Below are 23,461 nucleotides of genomic sequence, written 5' to 3' on the forward strand. Positions count from 1 at the left end.
TGAATGACGGCTCCTCCCCTTTCTGGTCCACTTTCCCCCCCGTGGTCGTCTCGTCCCTCTTCCACGCTCCCCTCAAACTCACCACAATCCACCTGCTGAAGGTAAGACTGATGTTGCTCTATATTTATCGCTATTAAATGGTGGTTATTAAATGATTGTAAGATAAGCACCAGCTTCTTCCGTTAGATGCTTAAAGGACCACATTTTAGCATGCTCAAGTTCTCTATGTTGTCTATTTCAGCAGTATGCGAGACTTCAACATAACATAGCTTAAACATCAATGAATGTCATTCTGTCCCTTAGCGCAGTTGTGGTGTTGACTCTTTTGGACATCCCGACGTACAACCACAATGATGAACATATTGTGAAATGAACGACACTGTATGTCGTGATGATACCAGCATATGACTTTCACTAATTTAAGCATTGTACTCAACTCTCGTTTATCAGGCGCATCTTGTTGTCATCTTTCTCCACAGTGACGCTGCTGTGAAATACTGCAAACATGGCCGCTGTAAGTTCAATAAAATGCGGTGATATGTTTAACTTGCTGTCATTGTGTCAGTAGATGCTGACGCTGGGAGGGACCCTGGAGCTGTTTTTTGACACGTGGCTGTAGAGGTCCCTTTTTTTCAATAATCATGTGAAGCAGCTTAACCAGTCACTCACCGGTGTGCATCGCCCGGGGTCCCCGCCGGCTCACAAGCACGCGTAACACACTTCAGGTCGTTGTTTGAAGCTGAATCCGTGAAGTAAGATGGATGGCAATAATCAGAGGTGTAAGTCATAAGTAAGTCTCGAGTCTTGACCTTCAATTTTCAAGCAAGTCAAGTGACAAGTAAACGGAATCATTTTGGGAGCTCCGCCCTTGATGTGAGTCTCAGAGACTCAGTCTTCACGAGTTAGACTCCGCATGTGGCATCACAGCATGCTGATGGGCCGCCAGGTTCGTGCACACAACACAAAAATAACGTTACTTTCCAGATCAGAAGAAATAGCACACCATCTTTCAATTGCAGATTGAAAATGTGAAACAGGCAAAACCTGTCATGTCATACAGTTCGCGTTTCAGTCAGTTCAAGTCTCGAGGCATATAGTAAGCGAGGATCGGTTAACATAAGCTGTTTGGTCTCTCGTGCAGACTGGATCGTTCCGAGTGGTGTCAGAGGAGGAGCGGGCCTTGAGATCCAAGCTGGAGCATCTGACAGTGAAGGATCACGGTCCCGTGTTCGGGCCGTGTCACAAAATGCCGGGCCACACCGCGCAGAAGGTAACTATGGCTACGCGTGGCGGAGCCAGACATTGACGGCGTGACTCGAAAAATTGTGCTCCCGCTGCGCAGGCTAAGGATGAGCTGAATGAGACGGAGGAGAGGAAAGTGTTGTCCCTTAAGGACCTACGGGCCCTGATGAAGGAGAGGGCGGCCGAGGGAGACGACCTGGCCAAACTGGTGCTGGAGCGCTTCGGGGACAAGCCCGACTCTCTGCTGCTGCGCTTCCTCCGAGCCCGCAAGTTTGATGTTGTCAGAGCCCACGAACTCATGAAGGGTAACCATCTTCTGTCTCGTTATGTTGCATTGTCCGTATTATTTTAGCATTGGTTCACATTCCGTAGACATTTACCGATAGCTGCGGTAATTGATGGTGAGGCCTCTTTTGTGCTCGGGTTTAGCATGAATACTGTCCGTGGCGGAGAAAGGGAGCCATGTGTTTGTTAATTGGGGGCTCTGATGAGCGCCTGACAAAGACCTCCTTTGTGTCCAACTGGGACAGCGCGTTTATTTTACTTGTGAACTCAGAATGTACCGGTGGGAACTTCACAGTAGAGCACCATGACCTGCACTGGTCGGTTTCACGTTGCGATATGTAATATTGTATGCTGTTGCAGCCTGCAAAAATTAAATGTGAGATACATGTGGATATAAAAAGTGTGAGCAATCTCGTCTTTTGTGATGATGTATAATTAAGATGTATAATTTCAGAACAAAGCTTGTCTCTGAGTTGCATCCTTTTAACATTGTTTCAAGAAGCCACAAGATTGGTGCCCGAGCCCTGACTAATAGAAAAGTAAGACTACTTTTCTGCACGACGGGCACCTGGCGCTATCTTGTGGCATTGTAGGGTGTTTTAAAAAGAGCACAATAACGGCGAATTGGGTTGTTTTAGGTGAATAATAGATACAAAATAAATCAATCAATCAATAAAAAAAAACAGCAAATAAGTAAATTAGTTAGTAATGAACTGTTCTTTATCCCTGTTGCAATTCCTCTTGATAGACTCCTACCCAAAAGGTCTGAGACCTGGGATCAGATCAAAAAGGTACATCAACAAAGTATTAGTTTAAGGCTTTGTATATTTATGCTACCAATCGAAGGAAATATTTCCCAACTGAGTTTTTACATTATACTGTAGTTTAGGGTAGATAAAGTTCTGAAATAATTCATATAGGTGTCATTTCTTTCACATCCCGAAAACCTTTTCGATCTAGTGTAGCTCGCGTCGCTTTTCTTTGACAGTTATGATTAGGGAAAGCGTTAGTGTCGGCGCGAAAATGGAATTGGAACTTTTTCGGGGAGGTTAATTGATGGTTGAGTGAAAAACAAACGCATCCTGCACACTCATGTGCACGCCCGTGCTTTAATTGGGGGTCTTGGTATGAAAAGGGGCATACAGTTGAAATGTACACGCTATGAAACAGTAACCTCCATACCTTGCGGCCCACAACAAGGATAATGCAATATCGTGTGTGTTTGTAGGTTATGTGCGCTTCAGGAAGGAGTACCCTGAGTTGTTTGAGAATCTGACGCCCGAGGCCGTCCGCAGCACCATTGAGGCGGGCTACCCTGTGGTTCTGCCCAGCAGGGACAAGTATGGTCACGTAGTGCTGCTCTTCAACATTCAGAACTGGGACTTGGAGGAGATCACTTTTGATGAGGTCGGCAAAACGTTGTTCGTTGGTATGCCTTCAAATTATCAATATGAAGTACTAAATCTGTTAAGGGCCCTGACGTGGTCTGCTAGTGGTGGTCATATTGCTAAAGGTGCAAATACTTGACTCGCCCTGCGTGTGTGTGTGTGTGGGAGAGGGGGGTCATTTTCATATAATCTGACCAATAACGGTAAAGACATTTCAAAAATGTTTGTGGGGTTTTTTTTTGTGTTAGTTGCACAAGTTACGCGTTACCCTTACGCGTTAACTCTGCAGATAAAAGTGCATAAATGATCTAAATTTATCATTAAACCTGTTACACTCTTGTCTTTATACACTCGTAATAACGGTAAAGATATGCAATAGGTCGGACGCTTTCACAAATTCATACATATGCCTTAATATTTCAGAAACAACACCATTTACTGGGATGGGTTAAATGCACCGAACAAATTTCACGCATGCATGTTCATGACAATAAAAGATGATTCTTCTTCTTATTATTTTGCTGTCTGCTATTGTGGGAATGCAAAATGGCTGCCTCATCCTGGTACTTCAACTTCCAGATCCCTCTGGTGTATTGCAACAATATAATGAGGCTCTCTCCAGTTACATCAACGGGAAAGAGTGACAAAGGACTGTTTGTAAAAGAATCCCCCCCCCCCCCCCAAAAAAAAGGAACTCTGAAGACACTAATATGCCTTTGTGTTCGTTTTCATGAAACGGCACACTGTATTAAGCAATAGGAGGAAACATCCTACACAGTCTAGCCAAAAATGTAATTATTATCTTGAGAAAACATGTCGCAAATCATGAAACGTAATTTTGAACATTTAACGACAAAGACATTTTTGTATTTAAAAGTTAGAAAAATAGTACTTTCGAGTGTTTTTTCCCCCCCTTAGAAATAATCATGACCTTTTGATGGATAACTGCAAATAATTCAAATATGAATATCAGTAAAATGTATTGCTTTCCCAACAGAAATTCAGTGGACTACGTCTTTACCGTTATTGGTCAAATGATATGAAAATGACCCATAAGTGTGTGTGTGTGTTAGATCCTAAGAGCGTACTGTGTGATCCTGGAGAAGTTACTTGAGAATGAAGAGACCCAGATCAACGGTTTTGTCCTGATTGAGAATTTTAAAGGCTTCACCATGCAGCACGCCTCAGGGATTAAACCGGCGGAGCTCAAGAAAATGGTGGACATGCTGCAGGTCGGTCATGAACATCAACAAATGAACAAGTGAGCATGTTTCTATTGTGGCTCTGTTGACTGCGCAGGATTCGTTCCCGGCGCGTTTCAAGGCGGTCCACGTCACCCACCAGCCGTGGTACTTCACTACCACGTACAATGTGGTCAAGCCTTTCATGAAGAGCAAGCTGCTGGAGAGGGTATGGACAGAGGGCCAGCAGAAGGGCCACGCGCTCCTCGTGCACTTTGTCTGATTGGCATGAATACCTTTCACCTCAGGTGTTTGTCCACGGGGACGAGCTGGGCAACTACTTGAAGGCATTTGACGCCGACATCCTGCCTGCCGATTTTGACGGGAAAGCTTGCGTAGCGGACTGCCAGGCCATCGCCACCAGGCTCTTTGGCTCCGAGGACACGGCTCTCTGAAGCAGGACCTCGACAGCGTCCTTCAACCGAGATGACGATCACATGGGCGCTCTGATTTCAAGCTATAGCGTGAACATTATTATTATTATGATTATTTTTTAAATCTTTATGGCAGTTCTAAGCGGGGGGGGGGGGGGAAGTATTTAGATTTAGGAGATTTAAAGTGACACGTGAAATGGATGTTTAGATATTGCAGAAAGAGTTGTTTGAGATGTGCCGCCAGTTCTATTTTGCCATTCATACGGAAGTGGTGCGTTTGTGCTCTGCAAAGGTGGTAGATGAATGCCTCCAGAAATTTGAGTGGTGATGGAGGATAACTTAAGAGTGACATGGGAAGACTTATGAAGTGATTATAAATAAACCTGCATGGTTTTAAACAATACGAGCGTGCTCTGTCCCTGTGGCCTTGTTACATGCTTCACATAATTTGTGGCAATTCATTGTCTGAAGCACTTCAAATGACCTTTTTTTGTAATTTGCAGTGGATTTGAAACTATATGCAATTGAAAAAATACGTTTCTGGCCATGATTTAATTTGTCAAACATATTAGTGTTGCTATTAGATGCATAACAGTCTTACAAAGCTTCTGAAAGAGTGGGGGGCGGGGGGAACATTCTGGCGACAAAATTTATTTCACAATATAATAACAATAATTGCTTATATAATGACTCTTGAAAAAGAAAACAAGGAAATAAAAAATACTCATTGTCCAAAATGAGAAATAGTATGTGCACCTTTCTTGTCATCCTGACATCCCTTCTTGGTATTTCATCTCAAAAAAACGCAAACAAAATTAAAGCTGCATATTTACTGTGGCTTAACATTGTTACTGTGGACTCTCAGCCACATGCTGAGCAAGATTGACTCTAACCTGATGGGTGTTTTTGGATTCTACTATTCAATCATTTAGTTCTCCTGGGGAAAAAAAATAAAAAATAAAAATAGATTTTAGATGGACTGGGTACAGATAAATTCATTTTCTCTTACAGATTTCAGGTCCTCCACCATAGTGTCCTATTTACATCACACTGATATTCATACAATCCCAATTCCAATGAAGTTGGGATGTTGTGTTAAACATAAATAAAAACAGAAGACAATGATTTGCAAATCATGTTCAACCTATATTTAATTGAATACACTACAAAGACAAGATATTTAATGTTCAATGCATGGTAGGTTAATTGACAACTCTAAATTGCCCGAAGGTGTGAATGTGAGTGCGAATGGTTGTTTGTTTCTATGTGCCCTGCGATTGGCTGGCAACCAGTTCAGGGTGTACCCCGCCTCCTGCCCGATGTTAGCTGGGATAGGCTCCAGCACGCCCGCGACCCTAGTGAGGAGAAGCGGCTCAGAAAAATGGATGGATGGTTTTCTGAAGTGTTGCTGAGTGATATGTGGTGATATCCTTTACACATGGATGTCGGTTTTTGATGCGGTGCCGCATGAGGGATGGAAGGTCACGGGCATTCAATGTTGGTTTTCGGCCTGGTTTCCGCTTACATGCAGTGATTTCTCCAGATTCTCTGAACCTTTTGATGATATTATGGACCGTAGATGATGAAATCGCTAAATTCCTTGCAAATGTACGTCGAGGAACATTGTCCTTAAACTGTTCGACTATTTTCTCACGCACTTGTTCAAAAAGAGGTGAACCTCGCCCCATCTTTGCTAGTGAATGACTGAGCAATTCAGGGAAGCTCCTTTTATACCCAATCATGGCACCCACCTGTTCCCAATTAGCCTGTTCACCTGTGGGATGTTCCAAACAGGTGTTTGATGAGCATTCCTCAACTTTCTCAGTGTTTTTTGCCATCTGTCCCAGCTTTTTTGGAATATGTTGCAACCATAAAATTCGAAGTTAATGATTATTTGCTAAAAACAATCAAGTTTATCAGTTTGAACATTAAATATCTTGTCTTTGTAGTGTATTCAATTAAATATAAGTAGAACATGCTTTGCAAATCATTGTATTTTCTTTTTGTTTAACACAGCGTCCCAACTTCATTGGAATTGGGGTTGTAAATCTCTTTTGATGGATTCTCGCCTTTAGTTTTTTTTCTACCCCATCTTAAATACTTCAAAATAAATAAATAGTTTTAAAATACTTCTTAAACTATTATTCGGGGAAGTCAATTATTTTGGTTGTTGTCGAGGTGATGATTTCGGAAAGTATGTCTCCGGGTATTTGGAAAACAAGACATCTTACATAATACATCCACAAGAATCATTTACAAAAAAAAAAAAAAAAAAAAACACTTGTAAAGTTGATTGATGTAAAAAAAAAAAACAATTTTCATTCATGATGTACTGGCTGGTTTCAACAAACAAATCAACCGATGGCGTCACACTGGGTGAGTTGTGGTTACGGTGACGTTTGTGTAAACGCCACGATGTCTGTAAGTAATAGATCTCTCATGGTTCTATTTAGTTTCTTTGTCAATGTTACAACCAAATTCTGCAACAAAGACACCGCCACTTTGCACTGTATTGAAAACCTCATCAAATCTGAATGGAAAAACAACCGGAAAGAAGAAACAGAGAAATCTGGGATGGATGCAAACACTGGGATCATATTTACCTGACTGAGAAACGGAAGCTGGGGTGAAGAGTGAAGACTATTAGTTTGTTGCTGAAGGTGCTGGACACCATCAGCCAGCCCTGTACTGACAAACGGGTACATACAAGCTATTGCGTAAATTGTGCATTCTATTGTGTACTTTTTTCTAACGTTGTAAGAAAAAAAATTGTTTAAAAAAACTACTTTAGAGTATGGTGGTGAACATACAAACGTCTGACCCCTTATGTGAGATTTCAATCAGGTTTTATCCGAGATAGGTGCTGGTTCTTTCAACATAAACAGTTGTAATCTCTTGTTGCATTTTCATTTTAAAATAAACTCATCTGTCTCATCACGCTATTCAAAATAAAGAGTGAAAGGTGTTACTTCGCCTTGGGAGAACATCCTTAATTTTGCAATCAGATCTCTAATAATTACTGTTTAAGTAAGTCGGTCAAGATCAGTTTACTGCATTTTTGTTTTGTTTTGTTTTGTTTTGTTCTAGTAGCTGCACTCCAGCACTGAACACCAAAGATTTTGACACTCCCTTCCTTACATACGTGCATTGTTCACTGGCTAATAATATAACATGACAATCACCAGTATTGTTCAAACAGTCCACAAAACTAAACGCGTTTCATCCTTCGGTAACTTGGCCCTTCAACTAGTCCTACCTCACAGCTGAGATCATTTTAACCAAGCTCGTAAGTGAGTGTGCTTCCCAATGCCGAACTGTCCCTTTACTGGTACAAAATCACACCAACGTTTTGGTTTACTGTATTTGACCATTGAGCGACATGTTGGCTCCGGCCTCTGAGCACTGGCAGTAGGTTAGCGTCTCGACTGAAGCTGCAGCCGGTCAAAGGCGAACGGAAGAGAATTAGGTTGCGATGACCCCAACAACAGACAACACGGGGAACATTGGAATTTCATTATCATACACCCAATTTTTGCTCTCACGACCAGAAAGCAAAAAATAAAAAATAATAATAATAAAACGCGATGGGAGGGGTGGAGCTATAAAGTGCACAGAATCAGAGTATTAGAATGTAAATGGGGGAATGTGCATGGATCCAATTTGGGTGTTGATCCCTGCTCACGAGCACTTCGACTTTGTTCCTCTTCAAGTTCCACGCATAAACAAAGTGACTTGGGGGTTGAGCTGAGTGGAAAATCCTACCAAGATATTGTTGAATTGTTTTAACTTCGCTAAATTTCTACAAACTACAGCAGATCGGGCCTACCAATCATAGTGTTACAAGATGTCCCCAGTCTTCAACTCTACACACAGACGCAGAAACTATATTTAGGAATGACATGGATAGTACAAAGACGCTGCATTGAGGCAGTATGGGCGGTGATAAGCAGTGATCAAGAATGGGCACCAAGCGCAGCACTACACTACTCAGATGGGCTCACTTTTGTGGTCCACATCATATCATATTTGGTCAATGCCTTCATTCTCAAAAGGTCACCATTGAGCACACGTCACGAAACAATGTGTTCCTGCTCTGAACTTCCCAGAGGCAGTTGCTTGTTCCTGCGACGGTTGCTGAAGGCATGGGGACGTGTGGCGGGCGCAGAGGTCTGCAGCAGTGAGCAGCACCAAAGAAGAAGGCAGAGGAGAGCGGGAGGACTTCCACGTGGCTCCTCGGTGCTGGGACAGACGAGTCTTGTGTGGTTTACGGTCAGGAAGTGAGGAAAAAGAGATCGAGAGACAGGTTTTAGGCTTTTTCCTTAGTGCAGGAACTCTCACTCAGGTGGTCGCTTTGGCACGGCGGTTTCTGTTTCTGCCACTGGCATATTGCGTTGGCGTAGCCCACAATCACTTTGTCCATCCAGGTGAGGGGCTTGGGGAAGAGCACAGCGCCCTTGAAAAAGCCTAGGTGGCCGCCGTGTAGTGTCAAGGCAAAGATGACGTTTGGCTTCTTCTCTACGGGATGACAAAGCAGAGCACAATTAGACCTCTGGACTCTGAACACATGCAAGCACACGACAAGTCCAAATATATACTTGCCGGGAATATGATACCGACAGTGGTTTATACTGATAACAGCATGACTCAGTGGCTTGATTTCAGTTTCTCGAACTACGACCAGATAGTCTCTCACCATAATATAATAAAGCAGAGGAAAAAAAACTCAAGTCAGTCAGTCAATGACACAACTAGCAACAATTTAGCTCATTTCACAGGCACAATCTCATCTCAAACTTGTCAATCATTATAGTACACTTGTTCTGGTTGTCAAATCGATCAGTAGGGGGTCCTTGGTTTACAACAGCTTCGTCCCCCGAATTTGTAATTAAGTCGGAACACGCCACAGTCAATCACTAACCAAACCTACACCAAGTCATAATTACAGTAAATATTTGGATGACAAAACTTCTAAGCCATAAACATCCAACCATGCATCCATTTTCTATACCCCTTATCTTCAGTAGGGTCACAGGTCAGCTGAAGCCTCTCCCAACGGACTTTGGGCGAGAAGCAGGGTGCACCCAGAACTGGTCGCCAGCCAAACGCAGGCCACAAATAGACAAACAAACATTCACACACGTAAGGGGAATTTGCAGTCTTCAATTAACCTAACACGAACCCACGCAAACACAGGGAGAACATGCAAACTCCACACCGGAGGTCCACCGCCCAGACTCAAACCCCAAACCTCAGAACTTTTGAGGCAGCTTTGCTAACCACTTGCACTGTTCCGGCCGTAAATATAAATCAATCGAATGTATGGCGGTGAGTGAGTATGGCTTGAGCTGTGTGAGGACATACTGTATTCTAATGCCGTTGTGCAAACTAGTTGATGGCAGGTCATTCGTAACTTTGAAACGTAATATGTTGGGTCTGTAAACCCACTGTAGTCATTAGTACGTTCTTATACAATCTCCCAAACAATATCATCATCACACATTGTTTACAGATGTAAAGTTAGCTTCCACTGTGAACTAAACTACACAAACATGCAGATGTTGAAAATAACGCCAGCTTCAAACGGATGTGTCCGACAGCAGCATAAGCTACAAGTGGAATTTGTGGAAAATAAAGTAAGTGAAGTAGCTACAAAAGCGCCAAGGTTTGGGTCCGTGACGCGAATCAGGAATAAGGGATCCCAGCTGCCACTATTGCCCTGGTGCGAGAAAGCTGCCCATTGCTGCATTCATCCATTTTCTACACCGCTTATTATCCTGGGAGTCACTCATGGAGTGTAATTTCTGTTGAATGCAGTGAAAAACCTTCATCCTTTATGCACGTCCGTGACGATAAAAGCAGGTCTAACAAATGATGAAATACAAGCAAATAAAAGATTCCTGAGATGAAAATGATAACAAATATGTAGTTGTTCCTCTCTTTGCAGCTGTAACAACATTCATAGGTCAGTGAAGACAGTTTTACAAAGTTGGAGTGCTTGTGTGGGATTATTTGTCCAGAGCTCATTGTTGTGGGACAATAGTGGTTGACGTCTGGGCTGTAAAGTTTCCCCCCGCCCCCCCACACCATATGACCAATGTTCACGCGACCATGCCGTTATGCTCCCTTGCTTTGTGACTCTCACCTGACTGAACTTGTTAGTTGAAAAGGTGTATGCTTGTCTGGAGTGACAAGCTTCAGAGTCAGCCACACCTCATCGCTTGTTTGCATGGTTGAAGCAGTAATAATAAAACAATAGAACTTTTTCATTTCTTTTTTTTTTTGAGTTGCTCACTGAAAATGGTGGTCATTTAGTTCAATTCATATAATTCACTGAAATTGATTTTATTTGATGTGTGTATGTATATTTGAATGAGAGCGCAGAAAGTTTGGGGAACGCTGGTCTAAAGCATGCGCACATACCAGCCCAGTTGAGAAACTGGTATAGAAAAAAACCTTTAAAGGTTCCACGCCATCAAAATGCAAACATTTCCATACTTTTATACATAACATAGGTCAAATTGAGTCTGTGACCTGGTTTAATCTTGACTGACTGCAATAGCTTTTGAACACCAAGCTGCTTGCAAAACAGGTGGATTTGAAATCGCTGTCATTGTGGCATAGTTTCGTCAACCAATATTCCGGTACCTGCCTACTATGTGGCTGCTACACACTTGTTGCTACATGTCCATCCATCCATCCATCCATTTTCTGAGCCGCTTCTCCTCACTAGGGTCGCGGGCGTGCTGGAGCCTATCCCAGCTGTCATCGGGCAGGAGGCGGGTTACACCCTGAACTGGTTGCCAGCCAATCGCAGGGCACATAGAAAGAAACAACCATTCGCACTCACAGTCATGCCTACGGGCAATTCAGAGTCTCCAATTAAGGCATGTTTTGGGGATGTGGGAGGAAACCGGAGTGCCCGGAGAAAACCCATGCAGGCACAGGGAGAACATGCAAACTCCACACAGACGGGGATTGAACCCGGGTCCTCAGAACTGTGAGGCTGACGCTCTAACCAGTCGGCCACCGTGCCGCCTGTTGCTACGTGTGTTGTGTGCAAATGTGAATTAAAGAGCCAAGCTTGTGGTCATTGTCGCCAAAATGTGCATGATCGATGAACGTCGTTTACGGTTAAGTGAATGGGAAAGCAGGACCACTCTCTCATAATATCCTCCTCTTTTATTTTCACCCACATCCCCTCCTCTACGGGGTTGTTGAGTCACCAACTGTCATTTCTGTTCACGTTCCCTATTAGTGGGCGAACAATCCAACGCTTGGTGAATTCTGCAGCACGATGACAGTGTAAGACCCCCACATCGAATGATCCATTGCTATGAACGCTTGGCCGCCAAGATATTGCCAACGGCCAATCAGAGCCAAGCTGTTTTCCATATTTAAATTGAGAAGATTAGTCAGCCAATGACAATAAAGCTTATTTATTCATCAAATATTAATGAGAAATGAAGCCGCTTCAACTGCCAGGCAAAACAGACCAATTAGAATAGCTTGAAAACAGGTATTCTAGCGAAATTATCTCCCAAACCCGAGAAGAGCACATCAAAGAATATTAAAACAAAAAATTAAATGATGGTATGGACCTTTGATACCAAACATGGAAAACGGAGGACCATATTCTAATAGGATATAAATGTCTTGTGGCAACATCGAATATTACATAATCATTTGTCAGTGATTGAATTCCCCACGGTGTTACTCTAAAATGGAAAACGGTGTGTTAATCCAATACTAGGTGATTGTGGATTAAAATGGACATCGTCAGTAGATCTGATCTAATAAAAAAGATAACATGCAAAACTAGGACACCTCCCAGAAGCCGATAAATCATTTATCTTGAGCTGATGGCCACGTGAACTTGCACAAGGTACTGCAGCTGTGCCCCAAGCGGGGCAGAGTGGTCAGCCGTAAAGGATTCATTTTTCCCTCTTATCTGGGTTAGTGGGAGACACTGATGCTGTTCAGTAGTGATTAAGTTCACACAGGGCTTTCAACTGTGTGCACCATGCATGCAAGCTGCCTTGAGGGCTTACCCACACCCTGCAACACCTTTTCGCCAGGCACAGAATAATGGCGTGGGAACAAAGCGGTTAAAAGGAAAGCTAAAGTGAAAAAGTATCAAAATAATAAATATTGCTATAGTGGTAGTAAGGGTGTACTGCAAGAGTAGCAACGTGTAGAGTGGATGTCTGTCACGTCCTTTCCTGGTATGTCTGTGTCACCGCATTGTATTTTAAAACCAACAGCTGGTCATGGTGTTTTATTAAAAAGACACATGACCGAAGGTCTTGCCAGATATACATGCATGCACACACACACACACACACACAGGCTCACAGATGAAGGACTTGTCTTTTCCCAAATAGCCTTTGAGTTTGTATACTGGGCAATATTAAGAAAGCCCAGGAGTCAGAGGCTGGCTTTACACTGCATGGTTCAAGTGACACAACTCCAATTTTTGCTCTCAAATGGCACAATTAACGTAATCAAAACACTGTACAGTGATTGGTGATCTAAATATACAATTATACATACATATTGAATATGGTTTAAGCACAGAGGTGTGTCGATATTATATCAGCTAAAAAATTGCGGAAGACAGCTAGTAGAGTAATGTGGAGTTTAATATTTGTATTATTTAAGCATTGTTGTTTATTCTGTGTTTTACTGCCCGGTATTGACACTTGTAGAGTTACTTTTGTACAATTTGGGAGTATGGGCATGCGGGTTGTGTTCTGTGAATGTGAACACAGCCATTTTGGATTGTCACTTGTAATGTTAATGTCAACAGAAATCGAGGATGGTCATAAAATCGGAACTGGCTGTGTCAATCCAGCCATAATTCAGAGCGCACCAGTCAAAGAAAGATGATCTATATTGATATTACAGACATATACTCACTCAGCTGTCTATCGGGGTGGGTGAAGGTTCCACTTTCTTTCCTTTCCACAGAGGTAATACCGTAATTTCTCATGTATAATGCGCACTCATGTATAATACACACCCCCAAAGTTGACCTAAAAATTCTGGAAAACCCTTCTATGTATAATGCATTTTTACAATGCATGATTTTGCTTCTACTCGTATGATTAAAACGAAGTATTATCTGTATTTTTATTTTATTTTTTTCTGAAGTTAAGCACTTTATTTGCATTTTTCACCCCATAATGACAAACATTTTTCATGTTGTCATTATGGGGTGCTGTGTTGAATTTTGAGGAGAATAAAATAATTTAATCAATTTTGGGATTAGGCTGTAACATAATAAAATGTGGAAAAAGTGAAACGTTGTGAATACTGTCCGGATGCACTGTACATTGCAGTTTGGGACACAAAAACACACTTTTGAGATTTTGTCTGAAAGCCACACCAGCCTGGTCTATACTCTATTTTTTGTGTCATTTTCAAATCGCTGGAAAAGGGAAACTATGTGAAGTCACGTGCACTTTGAAGTTGGTCCTAAGGATTCCTTTATATTTCGTTATTTAACCTCCCCTACCGTTCATCTGCCTCCAGCCAATGAGCACAGTGTCACGACAAATTGTTACTTACCTGCCAACGTGCGGGGGATTTTGAGCAGAGAGTCATGAACCAGAGGATCATCCGCAGCGTTCACAAGCAGCAGTGGTACATTTACCTTCAAAATACCAATTACAGTTCATCAGACGAACAGTACAGAAACAATGTGAAATTGCCTTATTTAAATGTGGTTGTCTTACATTGTGAATATAATGTACACAACTTTCTTTCTCATAATACTCTTTGAGAGAGCTGTGGCCATGGAATTTCCTGTTGAAAGACACAAATAATACATTTGATTCATTTGAAGAATGTTCCTGTGCAATCATATTGACAAGAGCTTCGCATGTGTTCAGAATCACACCGCAGACAAAAAAAAGAGACAATGGTATTAACAAAACAACAAAATTGGATGTAAAATAAGATTATTGTGCATTTTATCACATAAAATGCATTATCAGAAGAATTTGTTTCATGGGGAAAAAGGTTCACCAGTATATTACGTTAATAACACAAACCCCAGGAACAACACACAAAAATTGCAACTTGCACTGGGTATGCCATTACCTGTGTGCAAGTGGGAGTTAGAAATATTAATGGCCTAAAATTTTACTTTTGAAAATTGTTTTCAGTACCCGCAACAACATATGTGAATTGAAAACCGGTTCTTTTCGAGAACTGTTTTTCCAATAATTTGATTCCCAGGAATCTATTATTTGCTCATCTGACAATTCCGCTTATCTTTTCCTCTAACACTGCAAATGAGTAATGATGTCACAAGCAAGAAGTGTTTTTGCTTCTCAATTTTTTCAACACAGCATCAAGACAAAAGCTCTCAAAAGTTTGGTCATACAGTATTTCATATGAAAAGATGATACCAGGGCTACTTGCAACAATTGCAAAGCTTTCATTTCTTCAAGGCAGGGAAAAAAAAATAATATATATATATATATATCTTACCATATGTGGAAATAGAGCTTGCGGTGTAATGAAATATAATCAGAATCATCTTTATTTGCCAAGTATGTCCACAAACACACAAGGAATTTGTCTCCGGTAGTTGGAGCCGCTCTAGTACAACAACAGACAATGCAATATAAAACGGTCTGTTGTACGATATAACGCTCTACAGTTTATGTCATGAAATTGATGTATGAGGTATTGGGTTAGCTCTTTAATACCAAGGTTATTACAATAAACGAAAACTAACGAAATAAACTAAAATTGAAAAAAATATTTTTGTCAACAAAATAAAACTATAACGTTAAAAAAAAAATAAGTGAAAATACATTTTATGTTTACAAAACTAAAACCAACTATAATTATAGCAAAAATTTCCTTTGTTTTTGTCTGTAAATTAATTTCATCTGTTAATTTTAAATGTCGATATTTCAGTATGGCCGTACAGAACAGGAAAGGTCAAAATGTTGGTTTGGGAATTTAAGTACTCGTACGCTGTGTCGCCATCAGTGCGGTCCCGGCTCTCCCAGCACTACAGTGGTTGAAAGATTTGATTTGGCTGCCCTGTACTCTGCCCGAAACGCGAAGCCAGCTAATAAGTGCTCTCCTTTTTTCAGTTCATATACGAACAAATACAGTAATACATAGTACAACCGGTCTTACGTTTTAGCTAAATAAACCACAAGCATTTTTCATCTAGTCCTGCTCACCATTTTCGGCACCCCTTCATTTTTTTGCATAACCTGTCTAATATCTTCAGAAATAAATGCAAATGTACCCAAACTTATATCATCACGATCTCTTAACGAGAGGTGTAAAGTAATTTAACAAAGACAATTGTGTTTTTCAGTTTAGAGAAGATGAAAAAAAAAAAACTGAAAACAGTGTGCCCTGCGATTGGCTGGCGACCAGTTTAGGGTGAACCCCGCTTCTGGCCCGAAGATAATTGGGATAGGCTCCAGCACTCCCGCGACCCTTGTGAGGCCAAGCGGTACGGAAAATGAATGGATGAATGAAAAACAGAAAACAGCATGTGCAGCAATATTGGCATCCCTCCTTAATACTTGGCTGCACACCCTATGGCAGCGCTGACAGCCTCCAAACGTTTCTTGTATCCTCCATCTATGAGCTTATTGCACTACTCAGGTGGTATTTTCTCTCACTACTGGCCACTTTAAAACGGTCCATTTTTTTTATTTTCAACCATTCCTGTGTGCTTTCAGATGTGTGCTTTGGGTCTTTGTCTTGCTGGAGGACCCATGATCTTCCCCTCAAACCAAGATTTCTTACACTGGGTAAGACATTTCCCTCTAAAATCTCTTGATAATTTCCTGATTTCCAGTACCAGATGTAACAAGGAAGCACCACAACATTATTGATTCTCCAAAATGGAGCTTGACTGTTGGCAGTGTTCTTTCCCTTTCCCTGACACTCAATCCAACTGTTACACTAATGTTGCTTTCAACATGGGTTGATTGGTCATGCCTGGAGAGGGAGTGCAAGGATGATGTGACAAAGAGGTGACTGTTATGCTGTGCTGGTCTGTTCATTGTGCATCCGTTCCAAGAGTATTACTTTGTAGACTGTGAGTTTGTTGTGACAAGAGTTGACTTCAGACGCTGCACTAACTTTGTATGAAAAAGGAATGGTTTACATCACCCGCAAATACAAGGTACTTTTATGATCAATTCTACAATATGCATAGCACATACAGAGGCTTGAAATTATGGTACTCAAAGGCCCACGGTGCTACAAGAGACTGCTATATACCAGGGGTGTCAAACTCATTTTTGTCACGGGCCACATCGTAGTTATGACTTCCCTCGGAAGGCCGCAATGACTGCGAACCCATATAAGGACATAGGACAAGAGAGGTAGAGGGGCCAGAGCGGGTAGAGAGTTCAGCTTCCTGACAGACTGATGAATAAAATTGTCTTTAAGTCGGCTGGTCCTGGCCCGCAGACTCCGCAGTCTCCTCCTCCCTGATGGCAGCAGATTGAAGAGGGTGTATTATGGATGGGTGGCATCGCCTGCTATACGGAGGGCTTTACGGGTGAGGCGGGTCCTGTAAATATCCTGCAAGGAGTGAAGAGAGGTTCCGATGATCTTCTCAGCTGCCCTCACTATGCGATGGAGAGTCTTGCGGCAGGATGCGGTGCAGGCTCCGTACCACACAGAGATAAGGCTATGGTCCCTCTGTAGAACGAGGGGGTCAGGGCTCTGTCTCTTCTCATCTTGCACAGGAAGGAGAGATGCTGGTGAGCTGTCTTGATCAGTGATGAGATGTTGCTGGTCCAGGAGAGGTCCTCAGTGACGTGTACTCCCAGGAACTTGGTGCTGCGCACCCTCTCCACTGGAGCACCGTTGCTGTTCAGGGGAGCATGCTGGGAGTGCTATCTCCTGAAGTCCACAACAATCTTCTTGGTTTTCTCAATCTCTCTCAGGGAGAGATTGTTGTCCGTGCACCACCTGGGCAGGCGGCTCATCTCACACCTGTAGTCTGTCTCGTCCCCGCTGCTGATGTGACCCACCACAGTTGTGTCGCTGCAAACTTGATGAGGTAGTTGGAGCTGTATGTCGGTGTGCAGTCATAGGTCAGCAGGGTGAAGAGGAGGGGGCTCAACACATATCCTTGAAGAGTCCCCGTGTTCAGGATGATAGTCCTGGATGTGTTGCTGCCGACCAGTACTGCCTGTGGACTCCTGGTCACCATGAGGGGGTGGAGACTTCTGTGCAGGTGTGCTGTTAGGTGCCTCGAAGCGAGCAAACACGTTGTTTAGCTCATTCAGCAGGGAGGTGGAGCTGTCACAGGTCTGTGGTGATTTGTAGTCCGTAAAGCTCTGAATACCTCGCCACAGACTCCTGGTGTCACTGATGTTACTGAAGCGGTGGGTGATCCTCCTGGAGTACTCCCTGTTGGCCTCCCTGATGCCATGGGACAGATTGGCCCGATCTGTCCTCAGCCCCTCCTCACCCCCAGATCTAAAAGCAGAATTGCGGACCCTCAGGTGTTTATAGACCTCCGCCATCACCTATGTCTTCTGATTAGCACAAACAGTGATGGATTTAGTGGTGGTGACATCATCCATGCACTTGCTAATGTAGGCGGTAACAGTCTCTGTGTACTCCTGAAGGTCAGTGATCGTAGGTGACAGCCTGTTTGAACATGGTCTACTCTGTGGTGGCAAAACAGTCCTGAAATGCTTCTAGGGACCCTTCTGGCCACATTCGTACCCGTTTACTAACTGGTTGGGTGACTTTAACCAGTGGTCTGTAAACTGGGATTAAGGCTTCTTTATACTCACGCGGACGGCGACCGCGCTGACGTCACTGCGGCTGTCCCACGCGTAGTTTGCCTTTATACTTGAGCGCAACCCACACACGCTGTTTTGAAAGTGTGCTGCAGTTCTCCTCCAAGTAAGGGGTGTCGCTACGGCTGGTATTGGATAGGACACCACAGGGTGGAGTTTCCACTGCATTCTTTTTTGCCATTTCTGGTAGCCGTTTTTACTTTCCTTTCAGTAACAAGGAACAAAGCAACAATGGCGACCGAAACAGAACAAATGGACCTAGATGACCAGATGATACGTTTAATTATGCTGTAAAATCGATCGAGAAGGCGGCGACGTAGATGATATGTAGAACCAATGGGCCCGCTGGTACGTCATCACAGCATGTGACTAAAACAAAACAATCACGATGAGATGAGATGTTTGACGCGCAGCAACTATTTTTGTCGGGCGTTGTCGGCCGCGCGTTGTCGGCCGGGCGTTGTCGGCCGCACGACCACTGGAGTATAAAGAGGCCTTAGCATTAACAGTGAGGTGGTCTGAGGCAAGGAGGTGGGGGAGGGGAAGGGCCTCACTTCTGTTGTTGTTATTGGAGATGGGAGGGATGTAAAAAGCCAAAAGCAGTATGGCAGTAAATTCCCTCGTTAAATAAAACGGCCGGCACTTCAGAACAAAACTCCAGTAGTGGTGAGCAGTGTTGACTGACCAAGACAGCGTCCCGGCATTAGGCAACATTGATGTAAACACAGAGCCAGCTGCCGCGGGTCTTACCTCCCTTGACGAGAGCTCTGTCCACTCGGTAGCATGCTAGCCGGTCGAGCTGAATGGCGCTGTCTGGAACGCTGCTGTTGAGCCATGTTTCCACAAACACAAAAACACAGCACTCTCTCACAGTTTTACGGGTAGAGAGGAGTAGTCAAATGTAATCCAGCTTGTTGTCCAGAGAGCGTACGTTGGCTAACACGATTGTGGGAATTGCCGACTTGTGTGGTTTAGCTGCTAGCCTTGGTCGGATACCTCCACGCTTACCCCGCTTCTGCTCTCACCCTCCCCGTTTGTGGCGCCTCCACTGTGGGCGCAATGCAGGAGTGGGGGTTGGAGTTGTTGTAGGTACCCAGAGCAGACTGCAGTTCCATAACACCTCAGTGAGAGTAGACATCAAGTCTAGTGCTGCCCATGTTGAGCAGAAACCTACAACTGTATCTGAGCCTTGGGACATGTAGATCTACAAAGATGGGCTAAAACACTCCAAACATATAAGACATAAGACACAAAAACACCGTTCGGTCGGGACAAAGAAAAGCCGCTGCATGTGCACACGCTCCCATTATGCCATTAAGTGCACCTTGCTGATACTCCTAAATACTCCTTTACGGCAATGCTAAAGGAGCATGAATGTAAACATCGTTGCACATTAAACTACATTACAATGTACACAACAAGTGTGTCATCCTTCAAAATTGAGTACTCCGAAATATTTTGAATGGTATTTTTCCACTAGGATATGTTTTATATTTATTCATCTTTTATCCATTTCATTGTTCTTTTATATAAAATGTCTTTTACAAATAAATGGAGAAAAGAACAGAAAATTGCCTTAAATTTCATTGTAGGGATACAAAATTACCTACTGTATATAGGTAAATAAAAATAATTTCCATATCGCGCAACACTGCACAGGAACATATTTTGTTTAATGATGTGTGTAACGATAATGATGTCAATGGTATCATATATAATTTGCATTATTTCATTCCCTCTCGCAATGAGAATGGATATGCACTATCGATAAGAAAACCGGAATCGCTATATTTTCATAAATTGCCAACCCTACTGGAGACACACACATTCATTTTCCAAGACTTAAAATACCATGTTACTTTCCAAAATGTGTCATCATTTGTGAACATCAGAACCAGCAACCTTAATGTACCTCATTATGTTGTCGTCGATCTGCATGAGGGAAGTTGCCGTGTATAGCCGACCAAGATCTCCAGCTATCATTTTTACAGAGTTTCCCCCAAATAGACTGTGCCTGGAGCATGCAAAAAGGGGAACACATGAATAAAAAACACTTTTCTTTTTATAACTTTTTGAACTATAGAAAATCTCTATAAGCAATGCCATAAAACATTTAAGCTTTGAACTCCTATGAAACTAAAAAGGACATAAGGAATAACAAACAAAAGCAAAACATAATATACAGTCCCCACCAAAGGTATTGGAACAGCAAGGTCAATTCCTTTGTTTTTGTTGTACACTGAAGACATTTGGGTTCCAGAGCAAAAGATAAATATGAGACAAAAGTTTAGAAATCCAGCTTTTATTTCATGGTATTTACATCTAGGATGTGTTGAACAACTCAGGACAGAACACCTTTTGTTTGAGGCCACCCACTTTTCAAGTGAGCAAACGTATTGCAACAGATATTTAATTAACTCAAAGTGAATAACATTTAGGCGGCACGGTGCCCAACTGGTTAGAGCGTCAGCCTCACAGTTCTGAGGACCCGGGTTCAATCCCCGGCCCCGCCTGTGTGGAGTTTGCATGTTCTCCCCGTGCCTCCGTGGGTTTTCTCCAGGCACTCCGGTTTCCTCCCACATCCCAAAAACATGCATTAATTGGAGACTCTAAATTGCCCGTAGGTGTGCATGTGAGTGCAAATGGTTGTTTGTTTGTATGTGCCCTGCGATTGGCTGGCAACCAGTCCAGGGTGTACCCCGCCTCCTGCCCGATGACAGCTGGGATAGGCTCCAGCACGCCCGCGAACCTAGTGAGGAAAAGCGGCTCAGAAAATGGATGGATGGATGAATAACATTTAATATTTGGTGGCATAACCCTTACTTGCAATAACTACATCAAGCCTGCGACCCATTGACGTCACCAGACTGTTAAAATTCTTCATTTGAAATGCTTTTCCAGGCCTCAGTTCTTGTTTGTTTCGTCTCTCCCTTCATGCTCCTCTTCAGGAGGTAAAGTGCATGCTCTATTGGGTAAACGTCCGGTGATTGACTTGACCAGTCTTAGAGCTTCCACGCTTTCACCGTGGTGAAGTCCTTTGCTGTGTTGGCAGTGTGTTTTGGGTCATTGTCTTGTTGCATGAAGAAGTTCCCCTAATTAGTTTGGATGCATTTTTCTGTGAATTGCCAGACAAAATGGTTTTGCAGACTTCAGAATTCATTCTGCTGCGACCATCATGAGTTACATCATCAATAAAGACTAGTTCCAGAAGCAGCCATGCAAGCCCAAGCCATGACATTACCTCCACCATGCTTCACAGATGAGCTTGTGTGTTTTGGATCATAAGCAGATCCTTTCTTTCTCCATACTTTGGCCTTTCCATCACTTTGGTGGAAGTTCATTTTGGTCTCATCAGTTCCAAAACTTTTGTGGCTCATCTCTGTACTTCTTTGCAAAATCCATTCTGGCCTTCCGATTCTTTTTGTAGATGAGTGGTTTGCATCTCGTGGTATGGCCTGTATATTTCTTCTCTCAAAGTCTTCTTCGAACAGTGGATTGTGACACCTTGACCCCTGCCCTGTGGAGGTTGGCAGTGATGTCGCTGACTGGGTCGTCTTTGGGTGTTTCTTCACAGCTCTTACAATGTTTCTGTCATCAACTGCTCTTGATACCCTTAGCAGACATGTTCAATGGCTGTTGCTCAGTACACCAGTAGTTTCTTTTTCAGGGCATTCCAAATTGTTGTATTGGCTATGCCCAATGTTTGTGCAATGGCTCTGATCGATTTTTCCTCTTCTCTTAGCTTCAAAATGGTTTGGTTTTTTTCCCATAGACAGCGCTCTGGACTTCATGTTTTCTTTGCAGCAAATGCAGTTTTCACAGGTGAAACTCAAAGCCAAAAACAAAGACTATCTAATGTTTAAGCAATCAATCTAACAGGCAACACCTGAGGAACTAGAAACACCCATCAGTCACATGTTCCAATAATTTTGTTCACTTGGAAAGTGGGTGGATTCAAACAAAAGGTGCTCTGTCCCGAGTTGTTTAACACAAATATGTAAATATCATGAAATAAAAGCTGGAATTCTGAACTTTTGTCTCATGTTCATCTTTAGCTCTGAAACCCAAATGTCTTCACTATACAACAAAAACAAAGAAATTTACCTTGCCGTTCCAATGCTTCTGGAGGGGAGTGTAAATGCCTGATGGATTGCTATTAAGTTAATTTCTTAGCCAAATAAAATCATTATTGAGGAACGATTTAAAAAGTCACTAAGTTCTGGTTCACAAGTGTTACCTGTGTGAGAGGATTATTTTCTTCATGTTGTCAGCCATAAGAAAATTATAGAAACGCCTGAACTGATCCCACTGTAGGAATGTTTCCTGGGCCCTGAGAGACAAAGAGACAAGAAGTCAGCTTAGTGCTCATAGTGCCACTCAGCATTCCTAACATCGGAATGTCATATGTAATCCATTGGATGGAGAGTCAGATTCATGCCAATGAAGAGGAGGGACTGTGTCAGGCAAACGACTCACTGGCTGAGATGTTGACACCCAAAACTAAATATGAAATGCAAATTAAAAGAAAATAACCTCAGCTTTCTGAAAAATTGAGAGTGGTGAATGTAGGTTTACACATGCAAGAGGTTCTGCTGCCTATATCCAAACTTGCAGTCTTGTCTTGTTTCCTAGGAGCTGTTCGCAGCAGTTGAAGCACATGCATGTACTCACACTCAAGGTTTAACATTATATGTCCTCTGTAGTATCCCACCAGTGTGCTACTATAGAAACTGTTTATATCATATTGCCAATTTATTTTCAATGTTTCTGCTTTACATCTATGTAATAGTTGCAGTATGTGATATGAGTCAGAAGAAAAAAAGAAAAAAGAAAAGAGCTAAGTACAGCAGGTTGCGAGAACGCGATTACATATAATAAACAAATTAAATAAATCTGTTATCATAGAATTATTCTGATTATGCAATGAGACATCAACCCACCTGAGAGCACTGTAACCTTGGCAGACGCTGACACAGCATAGCACTCGCTCTTGGTTGGACATGTTCTCACCCAGGAACTTGCAGACAATGTTTCCACCTAGACTGAAGCCAACCACTATTAACTGGGTTTCAGGATACGCCCGCTTAATGTACCCAACCATGGCGCCAAACTCCCATGTGCACCCT

At 42.7% G+C, this 23,461-nt stretch overlaps 2 protein-coding genes across 6 annotated transcripts in view; one reads left to right on the top strand and one right to left on the bottom strand.

The window, feature by feature from the left end:
* LOC133399168 (retinaldehyde-binding protein 1-like) lies at positions 1 to 5,252 on the top strand. 4 transcript variants are annotated; one of them, XM_061670458.1, is made up of 9 exons: positions 1 to 101; positions 304 to 381; positions 480 to 514; positions 1,142 to 1,270; positions 1,343 to 1,547; positions 2,756 to 2,934; positions 3,989 to 4,147; positions 4,215 to 4,325; positions 4,405 to 5,251. In XM_061670458.1, the coding sequence occupies exons 3-9, from the start codon at positions 506 to 508 to the stop codon at positions 4,549 to 4,551; spliced, it is 939 nt and encodes a 312-aa protein (XP_061526442.1). In that variant the 5' UTR covers positions 1 to 101; positions 304 to 381; positions 480 to 505; the 3' UTR covers positions 4,552 to 5,251. The 4 variants fall into 4 exon arrangements, with proteins under 4 accessions (XP_061526442.1, XP_061526440.1, XP_061526441.1 ...); XM_061670456.1 differs by lacking the exon at positions 304 to 381 and having other exon boundaries at positions 451 to 514; XM_061670457.1 differs by lacking the exon at positions 304 to 381.
* The window catches only part of LOC133399167 (monoacylglycerol lipase ABHD2), a 25,262-nt gene continuing 6,962 nt past the window's right edge, over positions 5,162 to 23,461 (bottom strand). For both annotated transcript variants that reach the window (XM_061670455.1, XM_061670454.1), the window contains exons 6-11: positions 23,276 to 23,459; positions 22,573 to 22,665; positions 20,248 to 20,349; positions 14,265 to 14,334; positions 14,098 to 14,182; positions 5,162 to 9,045 (exon numbers count right to left, since the gene is read on the bottom strand). In XM_061670455.1, coding sequence (XP_061526439.1) covers positions 8,837 to 9,045; positions 14,098 to 14,182; positions 14,265 to 14,334; positions 20,248 to 20,349; positions 22,573 to 22,665; positions 23,276 to 23,459 — 743 coding nt within the window. In that variant the 3' untranslated portion in view covers positions 5,162 to 8,836. The remainder of the gene's footprint in view (positions 9,046 to 14,097; positions 14,183 to 14,264; positions 14,335 to 20,247; positions 20,350 to 22,572; positions 22,666 to 23,275; positions 23,460 to 23,461) is intronic.

The sequence above is a fragment of the Phycodurus eques genome, chromosome 2, assembly GCF_024500275.1.
Source record: "Phycodurus eques isolate BA_2022a chromosome 2, UOR_Pequ_1.1, whole genome shotgun sequence".
NCBI classification, from domain to species: Eukaryota; Metazoa; Chordata; class Actinopteri; order Syngnathiformes; family Syngnathidae; genus Phycodurus; species Phycodurus eques.